Source organism: Cydia splendana, chromosome Z, assembly GCF_910591565.1.
Source record: "Cydia splendana chromosome Z, ilCydSple1.2, whole genome shotgun sequence".
NCBI lineage: Eukaryota > Metazoa > Arthropoda > Insecta > Lepidoptera > Tortricidae > Cydia > Cydia splendana.
The window spans coordinates 32,327,699-32,348,877 of NC_085987.1; the positions used below are offsets into that span (position 1 = coordinate 32,327,699).

The 21,179-nt window shown below is 36.6% G+C and overlaps 2 protein-coding genes across 3 annotated transcripts; both read right to left on the bottom strand.

The window, feature by feature from the left end:
• Positions 1–922: 922 nt before the first annotated feature.
• On the bottom strand, positions 923–13,117 carry LOC134805211 (polypeptide N-acetylgalactosaminyltransferase 35A-like). Of its 2 annotated transcripts, XM_063778519.1 has the most exons (11): positions 12,789–13,114; positions 11,119–11,391; positions 10,892–11,027; positions 10,272–10,692; positions 9,180–9,420; positions 8,586–8,731; positions 7,619–7,771; positions 7,157–7,374; positions 6,816–6,945; positions 6,229–6,363; positions 923–5,843 (listed from the first exon to the last, which is right to left on the bottom strand). In XM_063778519.1, exons 1-11 carry the CDS (start codon positions 12,907–12,909, stop codon positions 5,712–5,714), a joined length of 2,106 nt encoding a protein of 701 aa, XP_063634589.1. In that variant the 5' UTR covers positions 12,910–13,114; the 3' UTR covers positions 923–5,711. The 2 variants fall into 2 exon arrangements, with proteins under 2 accessions (XP_063634589.1, XP_063634590.1); XM_063778520.1 differs by lacking the exon at positions 11,119–11,391 and having other exon boundaries at positions 12,789–13,117.
• A 6,271-nt stretch (positions 13,118–19,388) lies between these two features.
• On the bottom strand, positions 19,389–20,355 carry LOC134803922 (cytochrome b-c1 complex subunit Rieske, mitochondrial-like). Its single transcript, XM_063776739.1, has one exon. It carries the CDS (start codon positions 20,261–20,263, stop codon positions 19,427–19,429), a length of 837 nt encoding a protein of 278 aa, XP_063632809.1. The 5' UTR covers positions 20,264–20,355; the 3' UTR covers positions 19,389–19,426.
• Between the last annotated feature and the right edge of the window lie 824 nt (positions 20,356–21,179).

Here is a 21,179-nt window from a genome sequence, read left to right on the forward strand (position 1 = left end):
TGTCCTATGAATGTAAATGGAACCTTTCATCAATTATAATTTTAGTTAATTGTTTCAAGCAAAAAGTAATTTTATCGTCGGTTGCAATAAAGTCCCTACTGTGAAAAATGCATTTTAAAATCGTACCTTGTCAACGAATAGATATTTTTTGCTTGAAAACGAGGTATAGTCAGATAATTAATACCCTTGCGTGATTTAATTCCTACATATCATCTTTGTTGATTTGAATCGAACGTTACCTGTATTCGTCTAGTTTTAATATGCTATCTATTCATTGAATTTGATCATTACTTTTGTACCTATTGGAACAACTCCAAGAGTAAATTGCCTTCGCGACTGTTAACTTCTATTATACTGATGGAAACTTTGACAACATTGAATTTAAACTTCCGTTTGTTTTCGTATTGGCATTAAACACGCAGGTACCTAGTTGGTAATATATTATTTCCGAATTCACGTAGATAGCATATTGTCTTGATGTCGTTTCTATATTTTTACCTCACACTTATAAATGAAATTCATTCTGTAGGCACAGTATTTATAAATAATCAAAGACTTTTAAGGCAAACGCCTTCTTTTTATGTAATTTTAAATGTTAAAATAAATGTTGAATAACATATCAAAAGAGTTCTTTCATTTTAGCTATTATTTACATCTAGGGTATAAGCTGCAGTGTTCAGCCATGCACCAAACAATAATATTATTGATTAATATAATATACTATTTATGCCTTACTTTAGGTGGTTCTTTGGAAGTAACCCCATCATATCTTTGCATCAATATGCATGAATATTTTTCTTCCAATCTGCTGTCAGGTTACTAGGTAGGTATTCTTACGTAATCCCCTAAGTTACAAATCTCTAGAGATGGGGGTGGGCAGCTATAAACAAGGGGCAACCATTTATACACGTTTTGAGTCAATTGCTTTATTTCTGTTAATTAAGGTACATATGTAGTTGATGACCTAACAGTTTACGTATATGATGGAGACATCCTATATTTTGATGTGCAACAACACATGTATTCCTTTGATAATCACATTTGCACTATATTTCATTCATTTCTTGTACCTCCTTCTCAATCAACCACTCGTTTTTTTGTAATCTTATCAATCAAAAAATAAACATCTCAAAAATACTTTTATTTAGTAGGCATGCATCAATGCGCGTGTGATAGCAAGTCTGATGACTAGCATTACAACAGTGACAGAATCTTTATTCCTTAAACCTTAAAGTATGAATCGTTTTGCTTCATTTTCCAAGGTTATCACAGTGTTTTAGCAAATAGGCCGTATTCGTATAAAAACAATCGAACCATTAAGTATAGTAAACTCTATCCTTTTCTTACATAATCGAATAATCTCTATATCTCTCGCCTGATCTCTTTCTAGGGCTTCCTCCGAAAAAGAAAGGACCTTCTTGTGAGAAATTGAAACGGAACGATCCACATCAATGGGTAGGGTCTGTAACAGGACAAACCACAGCATACATGGTAGGTACATACCTATAAGAAGTCTGAATGAAGAACGTGTCGCCCGTGTTACAGGCCCCACGCCGTAAGCATAATATATGCTAAATATGTTAAACTGCAAAACATGCCAACAATAATTGACAATATCTATATTGCACTAATCAAGTAAAATAGTAGATACAAACAGACTTATTCAAATTACCATACCGTAAAATGAGTTGAGTAACCCGAACAGTCCATGTAATATATGTATGTCAGTATAAATGTATTTATCCTTATTACGTATGTTTCACAACATCGTCGAAGCTACTAACCCGATTTGGATTAATGAGGTGTCAATCGATCGATACGTTACAGTGATTAGTTGGTAATGGTATAGGATTAGATGGGACTTCCAAAAACAAGATGATTCTAAGATAAGAAAATAATCTGTGGTCGGATGTCGGATTAAAGGGAAATTCAAAAGTATTTTATGACAAATAAATATTAAAAATGTTAATAAGACGTTAATAAATGAGGACACTCATTTTACGGTAATTAATTTTAATACATCTTTATTCTAGTATTTTCACACTTAATAGAAAAAATGTACTTTGCAACCAAGTTTCCGTTGCTACTAAAATATTGGAATGCCGGTTAGGAACTTAGGTAGACATATACTTACTATCAATTCACAAGTCAAACTTAAATAACAACAGTATCGTTACAGCTATTATTGTCAAGTGAGATATATTTCAGACATTCGTTTCTTTGACACGTGAGTGGCTTATTTAGTGGGCATATTTACCACACATCGCTGCCTATCGTGCGTTATAAGTTACCTATAAGTCATCCGTTACTCCTCGCACTTACGAACGGGTAAGTGACTATGAATATCGCTAAAAAGCTCTAAAGTCGGGCACTTTCTTATCATTATTGAGTAATAAAGGCAACCATAGTACACCTGCTATACAACTAACACTAAGCCAGCATACCCAGTGAAATAGTTGACTACCGCTAAACAGTTCCGTAATAGATGAATATTAAAACAGCTTATTCGAAACTTACCAAACTTAATCAATAAAATTCATATTTAGGAATGTAAAATATAAATAAATTATTTTTAGGTGTACATTTTTACAAGCGAGATTTTGATGAGTAAATTTTACAAAATAACTTAGCAATAGTGCATAAATTCAACCTCGCGCATCGATTTGAATCATATTATTATTTTTACCTTCATACAAATTACCTAGATTACCTAGAATGTTACCTTTACGTATTCCTTATCTAGAACGAATCGTTGGCTTCCTTCCTTGTACTAACGGCACCAGGCTTGGATGAATAACTAGAGCTCTAAACACTATCCTACTTTAATAAACCGCGTACAAAAACTACACTCTGATCTGATCATCTACAAATTACAATCTAATCAGAGCAATTAATCTGAAGTAAGATGTTATGATTGACTGATAACTGGGTGTTTAGCCGCCATATAAAGTAAACTAAATCATTACGAGAGGGGCTTCACTAAGTTGTTAAGAATACATACAAAATATCTGATTCCCTAACATTACCCATACTTTTTAGAGCACCCAAGTCTGTTATAATAGCCGTAATTTAGTTATTGATTTATGTAGAAACAAAACCCACTATACGTGACGTGTTATTTAAAAAGGATAAAATTAATGAGTACTTAGGTACTTCAAAAAATCTTCGGACGGTTTCGGTTTCATAAGTTACAAAGTTCCTATTGCCATAAGATATTAAACAATAAACACTCTTAAACTCTATGCGGCATACTGCGATAAAGCGTTAACAACTATAAGAAAAGGGAAAAAAAAAATTACTAGGAACTAAATATATCGATCCCGTGGATGTAGACGACAATGAGCTATGATTACCAAGGTTTAACAAAAAAGATAGTTCGATTTATATTAGTTACAGCAGTTGTTACGGAGCTTCTTTCATATACATTAAATATCATGCATTTTCCTGCCACGAGTATACTCCTGCTACCGGCGGTGTAATTCAGAATAATTATTTACGATACACGTTCGGAAAGTAGGAAAATCTCATGTAGATTTTATCACCACTCGTTGCGAATTACCTATTCTCACGCGTATCGTATTACGTTTTACAGTACATATGGTTCTTTAAATTTTCGACATAGGCACGGAAAGTGCTTATTCCTGCACTAGTGCGGGAAAATAGCACCATATGTACTGTAAAAGGTATTTTTCATCACACTTGCTCGTAAAAGGTGTTATTTCACGTAGGCGATGCGGTCCGTAAATCCAAAATTTCGACCTGGGGCTGTAATGTACGTACGAAATTAGACAGAAGTTTTATTTATTTCCCTTTTTTCCTCACAAGTGTGATGAAAAACACTGTGTGCCACGGGCGGTACAGGTATTACGAACTCGTGTTAATTATCCCCTCGCCTTCGGCTTCGGGCTTCAATTCACACTCGTTAACTAAAATACATCTTATTGATTTATTACGATAAATATAAGAATTTTGCAACACAACACATTTTGCATGTTGGCTTTGTGTCGACTGAATACTGAATCTAAAACTGTATTAAGACCTAATTGTAACGTATTCTGGCAAATAAACATTTCTATTTCTATTTAATATTGTCTCCTTTCAAAATATAGTTCCTACGCTGCTTTTGCTTATTCTCTTCTCCTATTACTAACAATACAACACAGATAAAATCTTGTGATATCAAAATCTGACTAAAAATATAACTAAAAAAAATGTATACACTAATTAGATTACACCGCACAAAAACAGATATAAAACCAATACGCTACGCGGATACGCAAAAAAATCTCTTATATCTACAAGTTACAATTATGTACTTACACATTAACTGCAATTCAATAGTAAAGCTGTGTTTAAAGTATTCTAATTAATAACGAATATATGTAAATAAAATATGTAAATAAATCTGGGTATTCGAGATTCTGGGAAAAACAGACTTTCATTTTAATGAAACTCAACCTGAAAGATTGTTCATTTTATATGTCAAATAATGTAGGTATTTTGTAAACTTCATCGAAATCCATAGAGCGATTTTTACAGCTATTAGCAGTACAGTGTTAAGATTCTTATTGATTCTGCTGACCAGCAGTTATAGTGAATACCAATTTAAAATAACAAATAGTGTATTATAAAATGTATTAAAAATAAATAATTTATTTGTTGCCTGGCTCTTAAAAGTAGTCCGTTATGTATGTCCGGTATTTAATACTGTTACTTTTTAAACTATTACATAATTAGGATTCTGGTTTTAGATCATTTCATTGAGTAAAAAGGTAAAAAAGCTGTACATCACTAACTTGGCGTCGACCGTTTTCTGAAGCTAGTTTTTAAATAGGCCAGATATCCATTCCGACAAAAACTATGAGGGCTAATTAATATCAAAGAATCGCATACACTCCCATTTCAAAAATAGTAATAGGGTATCCTAATGCGCGCTATTTACACATCAATTTTAGTAACGATTTCGCTTTGCATATAGATATGCTAATCAAATTAGATTTAATTGAAGAATTATTTTCCAGCAAGCTGGAAGTCGTATCAATTGCTCTTTTTCAGTTTTTGCTTGTAGCTCGATAACGGTACGTCTGACGAAAAATTGGCTCTAATCATGAAGAAAATTAATATCTGAGGATCCAAAAGGACAATCCTTAATATTAAGAGGCGTTTTAGCGAAGTATTACAATTGTTTTCCTAGATACCGCAAGACGAATAACGCATATTTCTAATAGGCCCTTTACGCCCATCTCTTATGCAATGGATGAGACTATATCATACCTCATTATTAAAAACAATTTTGTATAAACATCTACCCTAATACAAGCGTTTTCGGAAATGTACAATCGACCCATGAAAGTGAGCCAACGAGTATACTTAAACTAGTCCTCAATATGATCGTCGATAGTACAACTATTGACATATCTATAACAAGCTGTTGGAAGGGTAAACGAAAAGAACATGTATAGTCACTTTAGTAACATTTTGAGTGATTGTTTTTAAGTTGGAATCGATGTAATAATGTAAGTATTTTTTTCCATTATGTTATGTTAATATTACGATAATATATTATAAAACGATGATTATAGAAGATATAAGTAATCGCTCATTAAGAGCTCTGCATTTTGGGATTAAAATATTTTTTCCCGAAAAAAGTGCCAAGCCATGTTTTTTCCGTGTACCTTTCACTTAGTAATTTTCAATAGTTAGTAGCCAATTTAAGATCTGATGAAGTCCCATTGATTCGTCGGTTGGTTGTCACATATGACCATGAGGACAGGCTCCGATCTATAAGCGCGTTCGACTCCGAGACACATACCTGCCGCCTCATTGTAAACTGGACTACCTGCCTGTAATAAGAAACTTCATTAATATCTGGTGTTCTTTAAACAAAATGTATATATACATATATCTACAACCAACCATAAGCCATCATAGCGCTGATGAAAATTGGCATCAAAATTATGTTATTTTACTACTTGACGATCATAATATAAATTCGTATAGATTAGTATGTATTTAAAAAATAATTATTCTGTAATTTCATATTATGAAATAAATAAATCTAAATCTAACGCAAGAAAGCTGAGCGGACTGGGATGAATTTTAGAACTCAGATCGTCCACACTTAATACTGGAATATGACATGGAATACTTTAAAAATTACAATGGCGGGCGAATATTTTTTCACAGTATTTAAGAATTATTTCGCTTAAAATTTAATTTCTCACTCACCGAAGCCTTGTGTTTCCACGCCTGCGAGCCGCCGAGCTCGTGGCACTTGCCCAGCGTTGGCGCCACGTTCCCCGTCGCGTCCAGGCACAGGGTCCGCCCCAACACCAGCTCATTGCGACTCGTTTCGAACCACATCTGTAAATACATACAGAAATACATATAACAGTACACTTTCCGCTCCTATGTTGAAAATTTAAAGGGCCATATGTACTGTAAACCGTTGTACAATACACGTGCTTATAGGTAATTCACAACTCCTGTCGACTTAAACTCCCTTCGGTCGTGTCTTAACTTATCACCCATTGCGAATTTGTTACTTTCCGCACTTGTATCGTAAATAACTATTTTATACAGCCTTACCACTTCACTGTGCAGTTCGCAAAGCGCTCGTTGAATTCCAACTCTATTTTCTCATTTAACTTTAACCGAGCATAACACGAATAGTGACAAACGGTCAAACATTCTATCAAACCACACTCAACCATAATAACGCCCGTAGTTTTACTACAACTATGCCCTGAGCCATCACAAACGCGTGTTATATTATGTCCCAGCTATCGGCCTATTAGAGAAAGTGCGTCTCTCACTTGGTTAAGCGTCCGTATGCAGCTGGCGAGGATCAAGCCGCTGCCTTTGCTCTTGATGTCCTTGGCGCTTTGTATGCACAGCGACGTGTTTTTCAGACGTAATTGGAACGAATCAGTGTAATTGCGCTGCCTGTAAAAAAAAATATAAGCTAGAGTCATTCTTTGTACAGCCAGCAAAGTTGCTAAGCGGGCGAGATGTTCAGAATTACCTTCACGCGCTCTTATTCTCTTAACAATAAAGTCGCGTCAACATCTCGCCCGCTTAGCAACTTTTGCTGCTGACTGTATGGGAATGTATTAATGCAAAGTATACCATTAGACTGCAGTTGTACAGCACTGACCTGGAATGCCACGGCTGGAACTTGTTCTTGCCGGGGTCGTTGAGCGCCGCCATCCTCCGCTTGGCCGCCGAGTCGTCGCCCAGCTCGAGCTCAGGGTACACGTTGTCGAGGTACCACTTGAACGACTTACACTGCAGTCGGTATCGCAACGCCTTGCGCTCAGAAATATCGCCCACAGAAACGTGCGCCGCCGATGGGTTCTGATGTATCACTTTCTTCTGCAATATTTCATAGAAATGAGTTCCAAGAGGTCGGTGATGATAAAATATGTCGGTTACATGTGATTGTTTAAAAATTTCGACAGTTTTCAAGACCAGCAGAATATTTACCGCCGTGTGACTATTCATAACAGTAGATCAGAATATTCAGAACTACGTCAGCGCCAAGTCAGCACTGACTACTCTAATTTTTAATTCACGGCAAGAGAGGGTGATTTTGTCTAGCAATGTTCAAAGTACATACAATGTACTCGTCCATCCACACGTAGGCCATCCGCATGGAGTTGTGCAGCATGTAGTCCTCTTTCTCGCCGAGCCCGTAGGGGCGCCGCTTGCGGAATACGTGCCCCACGCGGCTGCAGGGCACCAACTCCAGGCTCCCGCCACACATCCATATCTGAAACGTGGCGCTCACATTTTCCTAAGACCGTTCTAAGCGTAAAACTGTCACTGACTTTTCTATGTCGCATTTAGGGAAAATGTTATGGTAATATGGCTGTTATGCCAAAAGTTATTTAACTCTCTTGCACAATTCTAACATGAATGTTATCTAACCAACTTGCCGTGATTCTGAATATGAACCAATTTGTGCCCGGCAATTGGGTGCATATACATTATTGAGAACCTATTTTCAAAATATTCATTGAGCATTGGTTAAGTGGTATCAGTAGACTACAGCACATGACAAACACATGTTCGCGCAGGGCGCATCGTAGCTATGCGTGATACTATTATTCAATATACGAACGACTTGGGTGTCGTTAACTCCCTGCGGTAGGAATTGCTCTATCATTTACTTATATCTGTAGCACATGTATCCTAGCCTCGTAAGGCCCACGGTTCTATCCGCAGTAATAATTACTTCAATATTTGGAACAGAGTTGCATTTCTTCTGTTTCGATCGATTTCAAAACAATAGAAATTCAACGGTATTTCATTCCAATTTCTTAAATTCCACATTTTATCACAGTTGAACAAAGCCAGCCGTCCGCTAATCGTACTATTTACCCACTGAAAATAAATACTCATTGTAAGCGCGATATGTAATAATTATCAATAAATAAAAAATGTTTCGAATGCATCTCTAGAGGACTACACTCAACTCAAAGCCCCTGAAGATTTCTGCTCGATGCACCCGAATCATGAAGCGCTATAGAAACTACCAATACAAGAGTTAACCGTTACTTTCTAATTTTACTATTATTACTTACCCTGAATGAAATTTCTAGGTTTTCACCTCCCCATACATTCATGCCGGAGTCGTATTTGCCGATGTAGTTGAAGTACTGCCGGTATATCGCAAACAATCCGCCAGCCATTGTCGGAGACTTGATAGGTTGCACGAAATCTTCGTCGGCTTAAAACATAGAATTAAATTAACTAAAATTATCACTAAAAAACCTTATTTAAAATAGGTAAGGTCCGATGGGGTGGGGTAAAAGAACAGAGAAACTGTATGTCTAACCATGAGTCTAATGTAATAGATAATCCTTGTCATTCATAAGTTCAGAACACATAATTTATTTATCTTTATTCTGTGTGATTTTACAAAGACTATTCTTTGTAAAATGAATCAGATTAAAGATAAAATTCAAGTAGGAAATTTGGCTGACCGGTATTAAATTGAGTTAAGAACGACTTGAGTCCATGATATCTTTATTACCTACTTTAGAAAGGATAAATGGAAGAACCTGATGAATGCATACCTGCTTTACTTATATCCGAAGGAAACTTACATAGTTACGGAACAAGGTGGCAAATTTGGCAATTGAAGTAAAATTTTACGTATTACAAAAACAACGTACTTTTCAATGTTCCTTTAGGCAAATTGTCCCATTTAAAATGTAGCCCCCAGTTGAAGCCTCCTCGCACCAGCGGACTGGCCGAATACTCGAAGGTGTCGGCGTTGATGACGTCGATGACGGGCGCTACCGCTCGGGACGAGTGCAGCACGGTGGTCCCGTCCACCCCTTCGGACAGCCGCGCCAGGAGCGGCGGGAGCCACTCTGTGTTAACCTCTATATGAGAGTCCAGGAACACCAGTACCTGTGCACGAACACACATACTTTAACCTTTTGAACGCCACAGACGGCAACTGACGTCAACGCAAAATCGTGACAACGACGCCAAAGACGGCATTTGACGTCGATCGTTTTTTGATGAAAATCTACTGAAAAACACCCCACTTTTAGGTTGGCATTATTTATTCACAAAACTAAATTTTACCCCCGTGGCGTCAGTGGCACGGCAAATGGATGCGCCGTTTGGCGTTCAAAAGGTTAAAAAAATCCTTCAGAATTCAGTTGGTTCTTTGATTGCACACCTGTACCATATACGGACAACCGTTCCAATACAAACCTTGGATAAACACGGAGAGCTGCCTCAATAAATATCTACCGTTAATATTTCAACAATAAACATTTTTGATGCAAAGTTGCAGCCATTACGAGTATAATTATAAATGTAAAACCTAGACACTTTAAGCCAGCGGTCGGCAACCTTTTAGCAACCAAGGGCCACATAGTAGTTAACGAAGTTGACGCGGGCCGCACTTTGTTAATATTAGTGACTTTAGTAGACATTGTCGTTTGTCAATATTACACACAAAATAGCTAGGGAGGCTCGCGGGCCGCAAGTGAGAGATTCGCGGGCCGCATGCGGCCCGCGGGCCGCTTGTTGCCGACCGCTGCTTTAAGCTATTCAACTCGAACAAGAAAGAGATTCTCTGACTTCTCGAAGATGGCTGGATCGTGTTTTTTTTTCTTTTGATAAAATTATACCTTCCAGTTGGTGTCATGATCGTTTATTCAAGATCACATATGTAATGAAAGTTACACAAAAGGTAATGTTGTGTACGACATCAATAGTCGTACACAACGAAATCGTAGTGTACTTACCTCTCCAATGCTATTGTCGGCCCCGTGCAGCCTCGCGCGTATGAGCCCCTCCCTCCGACTTGTCCGTAGAAGTCTTATGGTAAAACCATGTTTAGGATTCCTGTCAGTGGTCTTCTTCTCGCCATTAGGATCATCAATGATATAATCTACAACATTCTCTACATCTATGTTATTCGTTTCAAGCATTTCTTCATCCCTTCGCATTTTGTTGTTGAGATCATTAACAGCTTTCTGTATATCATCATGTAGACCCTCTATGTCACTATAATCATCAACTAAGATGATTTCTTTTAAATGTTTCTGATCTGTTCTGTCTAATATTGAATGCACGGAACGCATGAGGGTTTCAAAGTGTTCATTGTAGAAACATATAATTATGGATGCCTTTGGTAGTTTATTACTGTACTTCCGTATACGACATCTAAATGAATGAGAAAAGGTAAGTAATAACAACATTTCAACAAGGAAGGATTAAGCACAGACTTATAGTAGGTGGCATATAAATAGGCAACAATGGAAGTAACATATAAAATAATATTATAAAACACTGGTGTCGTCTCCTGGTGTATGAAGCAAGCTAATGAAGAATGAGGATTGTTGGAAATTGGAGCAATACTTACAATTTATTTCTTGTATCGGGTACACCCCTGTGATTTCCTATTCGTTGTGATATAAGCGTGTTAAAAGCATGCAAATTGTACCCCTTGTCACGTGTTCTAACGTCTTCAGCATTACGTATCAATCCAAATTGACTGTCTGGAACACACCAGTAAGAAATTAATGTATTGGAGCTTACGAAGAAGCAAAAAAACGCAATACTACCCCTACTTTATACATAATAGGTTACCTAGACTTTTATCTGGTTTGGCTGACAGTTTGAGTCCCATTTGCTTGGCATATTTTTCCTTCAGCATCATTTTTCGCTGATATTCAGATGGATTTTTTTGGTACTTCCACATGTTTCCTGAGTACTGATTTTTGACGCCAGGGGTGTCATACAGTAAATCTTTGCCTTCTAGGGCAGCAATAGATTTGTCATTATTTTTTATTCGGTCCTTCTCCTCAGTATTCACTAAACGGTAATGTATTTTTTTCTCTCCATTGATCATAACTGTTTCACCTACAATTTAAATCATATATTCTATAGATCTACAGGTAGAGTTGTGATGTACTCAGGAATGTTTTCTGTTTACTATGAGAAGTATTCTCAAGCCAGAATATTCTCAAGAATAGCACAACTCTATGTGACATCAACAAAAAGTGTTCCTGTAAGTAGCTGGCAACCAACAAGCAGTTAATTTTATATAGGAGAATATTAAATTTAAGCAAAAACTCAACCATTATTTATGTCTCCCAAAGAGCAGAGGGGTTGCAGACTCGATTTAGCGAGGGAGTGATTAGCGAAACCCTACTATGTGGGAGACATACCTCTCTCAGCCTGATGAAGGACAATCACTCTAAATTGAATTATGTTGGTTTATTACCCAGAAAGACCACGGGATTACTATAATCTCACATTTTTGGCATTTTTACATGTTTACAGCAACATATGTGAATTTATTAATAAATCAGAAAGATGTAATAATCTCATACAAGACATGCAAGACAGTTGCATATCTATTAGTATTATTTAAGACATGTTTACTCTTTGAAGCTTGGTGAAGAGTTCTGCTTGACTACAAAATAAAATTCATTGCAAAACTACTTACATACTTATACTAATTTTAAACTTAAACCACATGCAAATCTTATAGATTACTGATAGACATAATTGATAATTATTAGTTTAACTATTCAGTATTCAGTGGCATAGCTAGGCATGGGCGAAGTGAGCCCTCGCCCACGGCCTCGCACTTAAAGGGGCCTCATAGAAGCCAACCCCTTTTATGATCTTGGGAACATTGACGTATATATCTAAGGACAGGCCTTACGGGCACTAAAAATGGTATTAGTTCAACTGTGTCACTCACAAATTCCAGCCAATCGTGCAGTTTAACACAGCTAATTGCGACCAATAGCGCATGTGATGCGAACTCATCAACCAATCGCGTTGTAGCGGTTTAACACCGCTGAACCGGCCGCTGTCATACCTCATTATTATTGCCCGTAAGGCCAGTCCCTAGATATCTATGTCAATGCTTGGGAATGAACATTGAAAGAATGCAGATGCGACTTCCCCCACGGCAAGATTAGTCCACGCTATGCCACTGTCAGTATTCATTTATTCACCAAGGCTTTTGCATCAGTCCCTAACTTTTACAACATATAAACTCAATTATGAGTTATCACATACCAAATTTTATATGTGACAGACAAAATTTGTGGTAGATAATAGGTACTGCCTGCTTAGGAAACCTTATCAAAACTAAATGATTTCGAATGATAATTAGTATAATAACACAGTTAAAAATACTCCTATGGTTTTCGGCTGGGCTAGGCAGTAATATCTATGTATATAACCGGCAGAATTTTTTAAAATAATTTACTCAATAAATAATTACTAGACAGTAAACTTACCACTCATGTTCAGCAACCAATACAAATACAAAGAAACACTCCACGTCGCTGAAGCAAATATAATACCCCAAAGAAAAGAATTATTTATTTTACCCATCCTTTTAAGACAATATCTGAACATCGATATCTTTAAAGAGCATTGATGGAATTTCAATGCCCAGAGTACTTTTAAAATAATGATATAAATTGAGTAACCCGGGTTTCTTTATACAGCATTACACAATAATACTCTGGCTGTTATAAAGTCGGCACCACTTAGCCTAAAAATGAGGCAGGTTATATGATTCTACTTAAGTATTTGGAAACACTTGAACCGTCTTATGTGTATACTACTATTTAGTATTTCTGACCCAATACAAATAAAATAAAATAAATGCTAAGTGACAGAAAGACTACACAGTACACAAAGCACCACGATACGCGGCTCTACAACTGAACTGAGATTGAGAAAGACATTACATTAGGGTACGTTCAGATATTTACATATTATCCTAGGGTTTACTGATAGGGTTTTTCTATTTTTAAATATTAACAAATTACTTTGATTCCTTACTAATTGCTTAAGAACACCAGATTTATAACACGTGTTGTAGACGTTGTAGTGTATATAGTTATTATAATAAGATACAAGATAAATATTACAGGTCCTAAATTTATAAAACTTTCGTACCAAGTAGGAAGTTATTCTGAACGTAAAAGGCACGTAGAGAAATAAGAAAAAGCCTTCGAGCAACACCGGCTTCCGACACATCGGAAGGGAGGGGCCCAAGCGATATCTCACCGTACAAATCTTTCTGCCATTTTTCGCGGGGGGAAAGGTGCACACAGTCGCACTTCTCACACACTTACATACAAAATCCAATCTGTAATGACGACACAAATACATAGAAAATGACACACGTCAAAGACAAATCTTGCAAACCTCGATCTCTTTTTGTGTACGGACGAGTGACAAGGGTCACAACACGCACACTAACACATTTTCGTTGAAGTATGTAATTGTATTCTGAGAGATGAGAAGTCGGATTTGTCGCTCGACCGATCCGCAATTTGTACTGAGCGAGCAAAATATTACATGTGAAATGTAACACCTTCTTTTTGTAAATTTGATGTCCCTGACCTCTTTTTACAACAAAAAACCGAGCAATTAGGCATTTTTCTGCTGCTGTGTTCACGCGCGCGTCTGGACTCGGTCTAGTGAAAAATCCGAGCGCAACAAGTTTTATTACCCGCGCTAGATCAATTGATCTTGTACCTAGGCAGAGGGGAAATAGTGCGAATGCCGCCTCCAAGAGTCGAGTCGAGTTTCGTCTGCAATAGTTAGACGAAAAGGCCTATGATGATGCAGGCTAAAAGTGTATAATACATTAGCTATACATAGGTAGGGGAGACCGAGGACAATAGAAACAATTTTCCTTTAACCGCCTGTAACCGTTATATTTTTATGAGTAGAAAGATGTACGCCCAAAATATTTCAAGGTTAGTTATCTGGTTTTTAAATGAAATGTATTTGGATGGTCTATAATACATAGTTTTTTGACAATAATTTAATAAAGAGAATGGGGCAGCATGGTTCAATTGACCTCACATGACTGTCAATTGAAACACTATGTAAGGTCAATTGAAACACTCGAATATCTTCGGCACAATGAAAGTACTTATATATGTTTTAATCTTTTTCATCACTACCTCTGCATACAATGAGCTCATCAAAAGTTCGGAAGCATAAAATCAATATTTCTTAATTTATGAGCATCTGAACATCTCGATAAAAACACGCGGGGAAAAAAAGTATACGACTTTCAGTTTTCTTTGTTGCTGCAACCTTATACATTTATCTTAACCAAAGTAGTTTTAATGCAATTATAAAATATAACGATATAGAATCGCAGAAAAAAGCATAATCATGTTTCATACAAAAGTGCTTGTTTCAACTATAATGTTTCAATCACAACCATTCCGTGTACCTACCCTCTGACAACGAGTGTTGCAAACGTCGGGATGTAAAATGAAATAATAGACGCAATAAAATAATCAGTTTAAATTGTTTTATTTAAAAAAATCATGGCGATATGCCAAATAAAAAAAAATCGTAAACTCTAAAAACAAATAACTATTACGTAAGGTTTGTCACCGACTTTAAAACGTGATTAAAATGTAATCTGTACCTAAATGAACGGATTATTTTTGGTTTTCCAGTTTTTATTTAAGGTCGTTATTTTTTAAGTTTGATTTTAAATGTTTCATTTTTTTTTATTTAAAATATTTTTTTTGCTTTCATCATCAGCTTATCGTCACAATCACCAAATGATTCTTTTCGAGAGCAGCTGCATGAGTTACTAACCATTTGTTATATTGTATAGGTACCTACAAACATACGGGTCAAACAGAGATCCTCCTTTTTTTTAATCTGTTGATAACCATTTGTTATATACACAAAAACCTTCTCCAGAATGTAACAAAATACTTTTCTGAAAACCGCATCAAAATCGGTTTAGCCGAACGCGAGATATCGTGAACAAACAAACTTACATAGAAACATACGGGTCAAACTGAGAACTTCCTTTTTTATTAAGTCTGTTAAAAACAAATGTTCACATAAAAAAACTGCAGATTTCTAAAAAAAACTTCGTAGATCCATAATTTATCGACTAGGTCAAAAACTAGGTACATATAGACGGTCAAGCAAATCTTGTCAGTAGAAAAAGGCGCGAAATTCAAATTTTCTATGAGACGATATCCCTTCGCGCCTACATTTTTCAAATTTGCCGCCTTTTTCTACTGACAAGATCTGCTTGACCAACTATAAATAATAGTGAACATCAATAAAACAAACATGTGCATCGAATACAGAACCTCCTTATATTTTGAAGTCGGCTACTTTTGGGGACGATTAAAACGCGAGGACGATTGAAACGTTTCAATCGTCCACAAGCAAGTTGTTTCTATCGTCCCCACACCTCGTTTTTCTCTTCAAAGTCAAATATTACATATAAAAAGACTCGAACGGTGATCAACGGCCATTAAAAACATTCGTTTATTCCTAACTCGAACACCAAAATAATTAGATTAGTCAAAATACAAGAGTAAACGAAGTTATAAGAAAATATACGAGAGCGCAAGTTTTTACTTTTTACCGCGAAAAACTTTTTTAGCTCGTGGACACCCCTGTCTCGCACCGTCGCTCGAGCCCTACTGCGAGCCTACTGGTCAACGATTCAAACATGGCCGACCGCGTGTACCGAGTGTTGCGTCAGACGCGTAGGTATTATAGTTTTCGAGAAATTTGACTTGTTTCAATCATGACGTGTTTCTTTTGTCCCCGGTCTACCCTATACTTACGTTATCCTCGTAAGACATAGAAAATTTTAGGTACTATTGTTAATTTTAACCTTGTTTTAGAAGTAATTAATATATTAGGATAAATTTAGTTTGTTTGAAAAAGCAATGAAATAAAAGAAATTCTACTTCATTTGGTTTATGAATCGTGATAATTAGATTGTAAATTGTAATGGGAGTACAGTAAAGTAAAATATGGGTGCATATACCTTACTCAAAAATATATCCCATGCGCCCATATGTGACGTCCCATGGTCAAAGGTACCTTATGGCGGGTATGGAGTTATGCATACCCCACTGAATCTACAATAAATAAGCTATCGATAACACAAAAGATCAACCTCCTAGGTTGTGTAGTTTCAGAGATACTTATAATTTTTTGAAAATAATGTTGTAAAATTAGCAACTTTACGATAGAGAAGTTTTAAGTTTAGCCACCTAAAAAACTATGTTCCTGAAGTAAGTTACATAGTTGACTAAAAATAATAATACCTTAGACTCCTGAGATTAAAAAAATGTTGCGACTTGTTGTGTAATACAAATAGAAACCTTTGATATCGACTGATTTATGCGTATTATACTAACCAATCTCTTGAAAATAAAGTTTTGTTTCATTTTCACGATTGATTGCAATGAGCTCTCAAGATTTAAATTTATCTAGTAGAAAACGATACTGAGAGACAGTTTAAGCTAAAAAAAAACGATTTAGACGTGAAAATGTAATTTCTGACTTTTTCATGTAAAATCACAAAATTGAATATTTTCTACTTTTAATTAGTGATGTACCGACTATTGATTTTTCCGACTAGCCGACTAATCGGCGCTCGAATGGCCGATTAGTCGGCCGACTAGTCGGCTAGTCGGCCAGATCATTAGTTTTGTATAAGTTCAGGTGAAAATAATAGTTTGCTCCTTTGGTTGCGCTATTCATCATAACTTAGCTTGACTAAAAGGTGTTCTCTACAGGTTCAGAGACCTATCACAAGAATCCTCGTTCAATTTCTGTCTTTAGTTCTTTTATTTTGCGATCCTGAGCAGACCGTCAGTACAGCTTGTAGGAGGTATTTCCAAGGCTATATTTCCCTTACGTAGTCGCAAGTTAAGAACCTATCCCCTGTGGTCAGCGTCTTTACGAGCAAAGTGCCCTGACTAAGTCGCTAATTTTTGCAATAACATTAAAGGATGACTCACGTTAGGCCGGGCCGTGTCCAGCCCGGAGCTTACGGCGCATCGTTTTCTGTGGTATATGACATGACAGGCGATCACGTGATGCTGGTGATCGCCTGTCATTTCATAGAAAATTAAGCTCCAAAGCTCCGACCCGGGCACGACCCGGTCTAACGTGAGTCATCCTTAATGGTTCCTCATGGCTCCACCATTAAAAAAGAAACAAAACTGAATAATAATAAAAAATAACTATAGAACTTGCACATGAAATTACACGAGAATCAGTTGAGATCGACTGTAGAGGAAAACACCAGCCCACCAACATATGATAACGATCAAATGGTCAACTATATGAACAAAAGTTATCGTATGCACCCTGAATAGGTGTTTTAAGTAAAATAAACATAAAACATATGGTAAATATTGACTGTTGATTAGTTTTTTTTTCTGTTTTTCTTTCACTGATAAAGTGCCGACTAATCTGCCATTTTTGCCGACTAGTCGCCGACTAATCGCCGACTACAAATGTGGCCGGATAGTCGGCTTTCCCGACTAGTCGACGACTAGTCGGTACATCCCTACTTTTAATGTGACCCACAATCAATTTTTCTGAGCACATATGAAAAAAATCTGTCATTCAAATGAAATAAATCCTAAAACGCAACTAAATACTATATTTAACCTCATATGCCACTTTAAACTTACATAACAATAACGGTCTTTGCTCCATACATTTAAGAAAAGGTACCTACCTTATGGTTATAAATTTAATAATACATCACTATAAAATATCAATTACATTGAAGTTTATCTTATATGAATTGAAAATATTAATCTACATTAAACTGTCACAAAATTAATTAGTTGCTCGTCATAATAATCTTAAAAAAGACCTATAATTTGTATGTAAAGAAAAGGTACCTTGTGGTTAAGTTACATGATGAGGCATGATGACGATGGAACAGTTAGTACATATAAAGTAATAATATTTTGGGGTTAAGATGGTACAAATCGTCTATTTCTTATCCATAATATATTTTGGTTGCCATTGAAGACAAGCGGTTTTGAGGTTCGATTACCTCAGATATCCCCTATGGCAATGCGTCGGGTATTGGCATTTTTCAGCAAACCAATGGCAGATTTATTGCGTGCGACCAAACCAAATGAAGATTACTCTAGTTAAGAAAGACTTGACGAGAGTAACTTTGGTAATATAGCAGACTACTTGGATTTGTAATGTCGGTCGATGTACGGTTATAATATTTGCTAGGCCCCCCGACCAGAACTGAAATTAATAAAATCGTTTTTCAGAATGCTAATACAGTTCTTTACCAAACATCTTTTCCCGTATTGACTAATTCTTTTTGGGAATTTTCAATCACTTTTCCATAAAGGCACCTTTACTACTAAACTCTGAGACAACATTACTAGGCTTATAACTAACTTATAACAAAAATAAAAACAGGTAAACAAACGTTAAGCATTAAGGTTTCAGATCACCCAAAAAAAATTGAGCATATTTTCACCTTTTTACTAAACATTTAATATCTCCGAAACTAGAAACCCTCATAAGGTACCTTTTCCCATGGAACGTCACATATTATTACACTTGACAGTAGGTACATTGTAATGGACATTGGGTCTTTCGAGGTTTAATCTTTACCTACCTAATAAAAAAGTGTTTCTCCGAGGTTCATGACTTACTGAAATAATAATAAAAGAAAACATAATACCCTCGGGAGGTAAGTAGGTAAGCTAAAATTGACCTATAGGTATGCATTTGTGTAATAATAGACCTTTATTTAATTTTTAGGTATTTTATTTAAACTTTATTGCACACCAAAAAGAGTACAAATGGCGGACTTAATGCCCTGAGGCATTCTCTACCAGTGAGACTGATGAAAATCAGCGAGAGTGTAATAAAAATTTGCTAAAGAGTTAGTTAATCTTACTCTATCAACCAAATAACTTCAATAAGCTATATGCTTCTTGAAGCTATTAGGTAAATAACCAAAAACCATAATTTAAGAATATTAAACACGTAATTAATTAAAAGTTTTAAGTACGAAAAAACATTTAATAAGTAATGCACACTAAATATAAAAATAACCATTACAAGTCCCATAAAGAAGTCATCCCACTAGAATAAGCGTATCTGAGAGAAATTTATAAGGTGGTACTTCCAAATTAGTCGGCGCCGGTCCCTTCCGAGCTCTTCCAGCGTTGTCGAAATGACTGCCATGACAGGGACAGTAAAAGCCTCCGGCAAAGTCTCCAGAGTTGGGGATCGGCACGCAGCCCAGATGAGTACATATGCCTACCACAATTAGCCATTCCTGTCTTTGGGCGCGCTTATCTGTAGGCTCCGGATCTCTCAACGAAGAAAGCGGAGTTGCATTCTCCAGATCAATTTCGGCGGGAGTTCGGTTCTTAACAAAAACTGGTTTGCCTCGCCACTTAAACGACATGCACACCCCTGGAGCAATTTTCGATATATCTATTTCCATTGAAGCCAACGCAAGGACATCAGCTGGGGCTCCCATAAAGTAAATGTAATGTAACACATGTGATTTCACGCCGTAAGCGCAAAATAATAAACCAAAAAACCCAATAACATACGTACCCCCCGGTTTGCCATCTCCGGAACCCCATGAAGTCTTTCTAGTATCTACGTACGGACTTTTTCTGTAGTAATCAAAATTGGGATATTCAAGATCACGGTGGAACGGGGGTTTTGGACATTCGTTCGCAAAACGCACTTGAGTCCATAGCGTAAGCACTGATGTTGGATGCTTTGTACAATATTTGCTTTTGCATGTTTCTGGGTAATTTGACTTGTCAAAGCTGTCTTTGCTGGCAAAGTTTTCAGGAGATACAACGCTTATCGTTTTTATAATATCACCGCAGCATAATACATTCCGAAATATGGCACCGCCAGACCTAGTCAAGACACTGCTTAAAAAACTCATCACTTAATTCGACCGAATACTATTATCGTCTTTACACAATTTATCCATATTTTCAAGCCAACTCGAAGACAACTTGACAGTTGCTTAATCAAAATAATGTTTATTCTTTAATACTTAACCTTATAACCTTGCCAGTTATTATTTTCTGTACACATATTATACCTGCATACTGAACTGACAAGACAGTCGCCATAGCCATTTTCTATATCTGGGCGGCTAAGGTGCTCACAAATATCTGAACACGCCTCTATTGTCAAGGCGTTATAGTGCGTGTTCAGATTTAAGGCGACTGTAAGTGCCTACCTATGTTTCCGCCTAAACTAGGGTTGCCATACGTCCCGGTACGCCGGGACATGTCCCGGTTTGAAGCACGGTGTCCCGGCGTCCCGGCCGATAAGAAAATTGTCCCGGTTTAAAAATCATAGTTATTTAGTAGGGGGCTGGACTTGGTAAATAATAATATACCTACATTTCTACGTTTCATATGGCCAAAATTAAAAAAAAATGTTTTATGGTACCTACTTTTACCTAATGTCCAATATCAGTTTCTCAGACACACAATAATTAGATGATTATGTAAATTATGTTATTTTATAGCTTTTAAAGTCTGTAATGTAGAGCTCGAATTTCAGGCTCCCAAGGGCCTAAAACCTCATCAATGGAACTTCGGCCCTCCGAGTAACTCTTGTACATATGACACATATTATTGTTGAGTAACACTAGCGCTGCTTTCTTACAGCTCGACCTTCAGCGTCGCTTAATATTTAACAAATATAAAAATTTGATTTGAGAAGCTTGGCCTTTTGCCTCGCATGAAAGCTCACCGCGCTGGTTATAAGTACGCTTCGGGCTTATTAAGTAATGTGGAGATTTCTGAGCTCGACCTTCAGCCTCACATTTTATCTAAATTTTTGGT

Bases quoted from the DNA above. Each gene is read 5' to 3' on its own strand.
- LOC134803922 (XM_063776739.1), bottom strand. From the start codon at position 20,263: ATGAGTTTTTTAAGCAGTGTCTTGACTAGGTCTGGCGGTGCCATATTT.
- LOC134805211 (XM_063778519.1), bottom strand. From the start codon at position 12,909: ATGTTCAGATATTGTCTTAAAAGGATGGGTAAAATAAATAATTCTTTT. The intron at 10,693-10,891 runs GTAAGTATTGCT...TCATTCATTTAG, and splicing joins CCCGATACAAGAAATAAATT to ATGTCGTATACGGAAGTACA. The intron at 7,375-7,618 runs GTATGTACTTTG...GAAATATTGCAG, and splicing joins TGTGGATGGACGAGTACATT to AAGAAAGTGATACATCAGAA.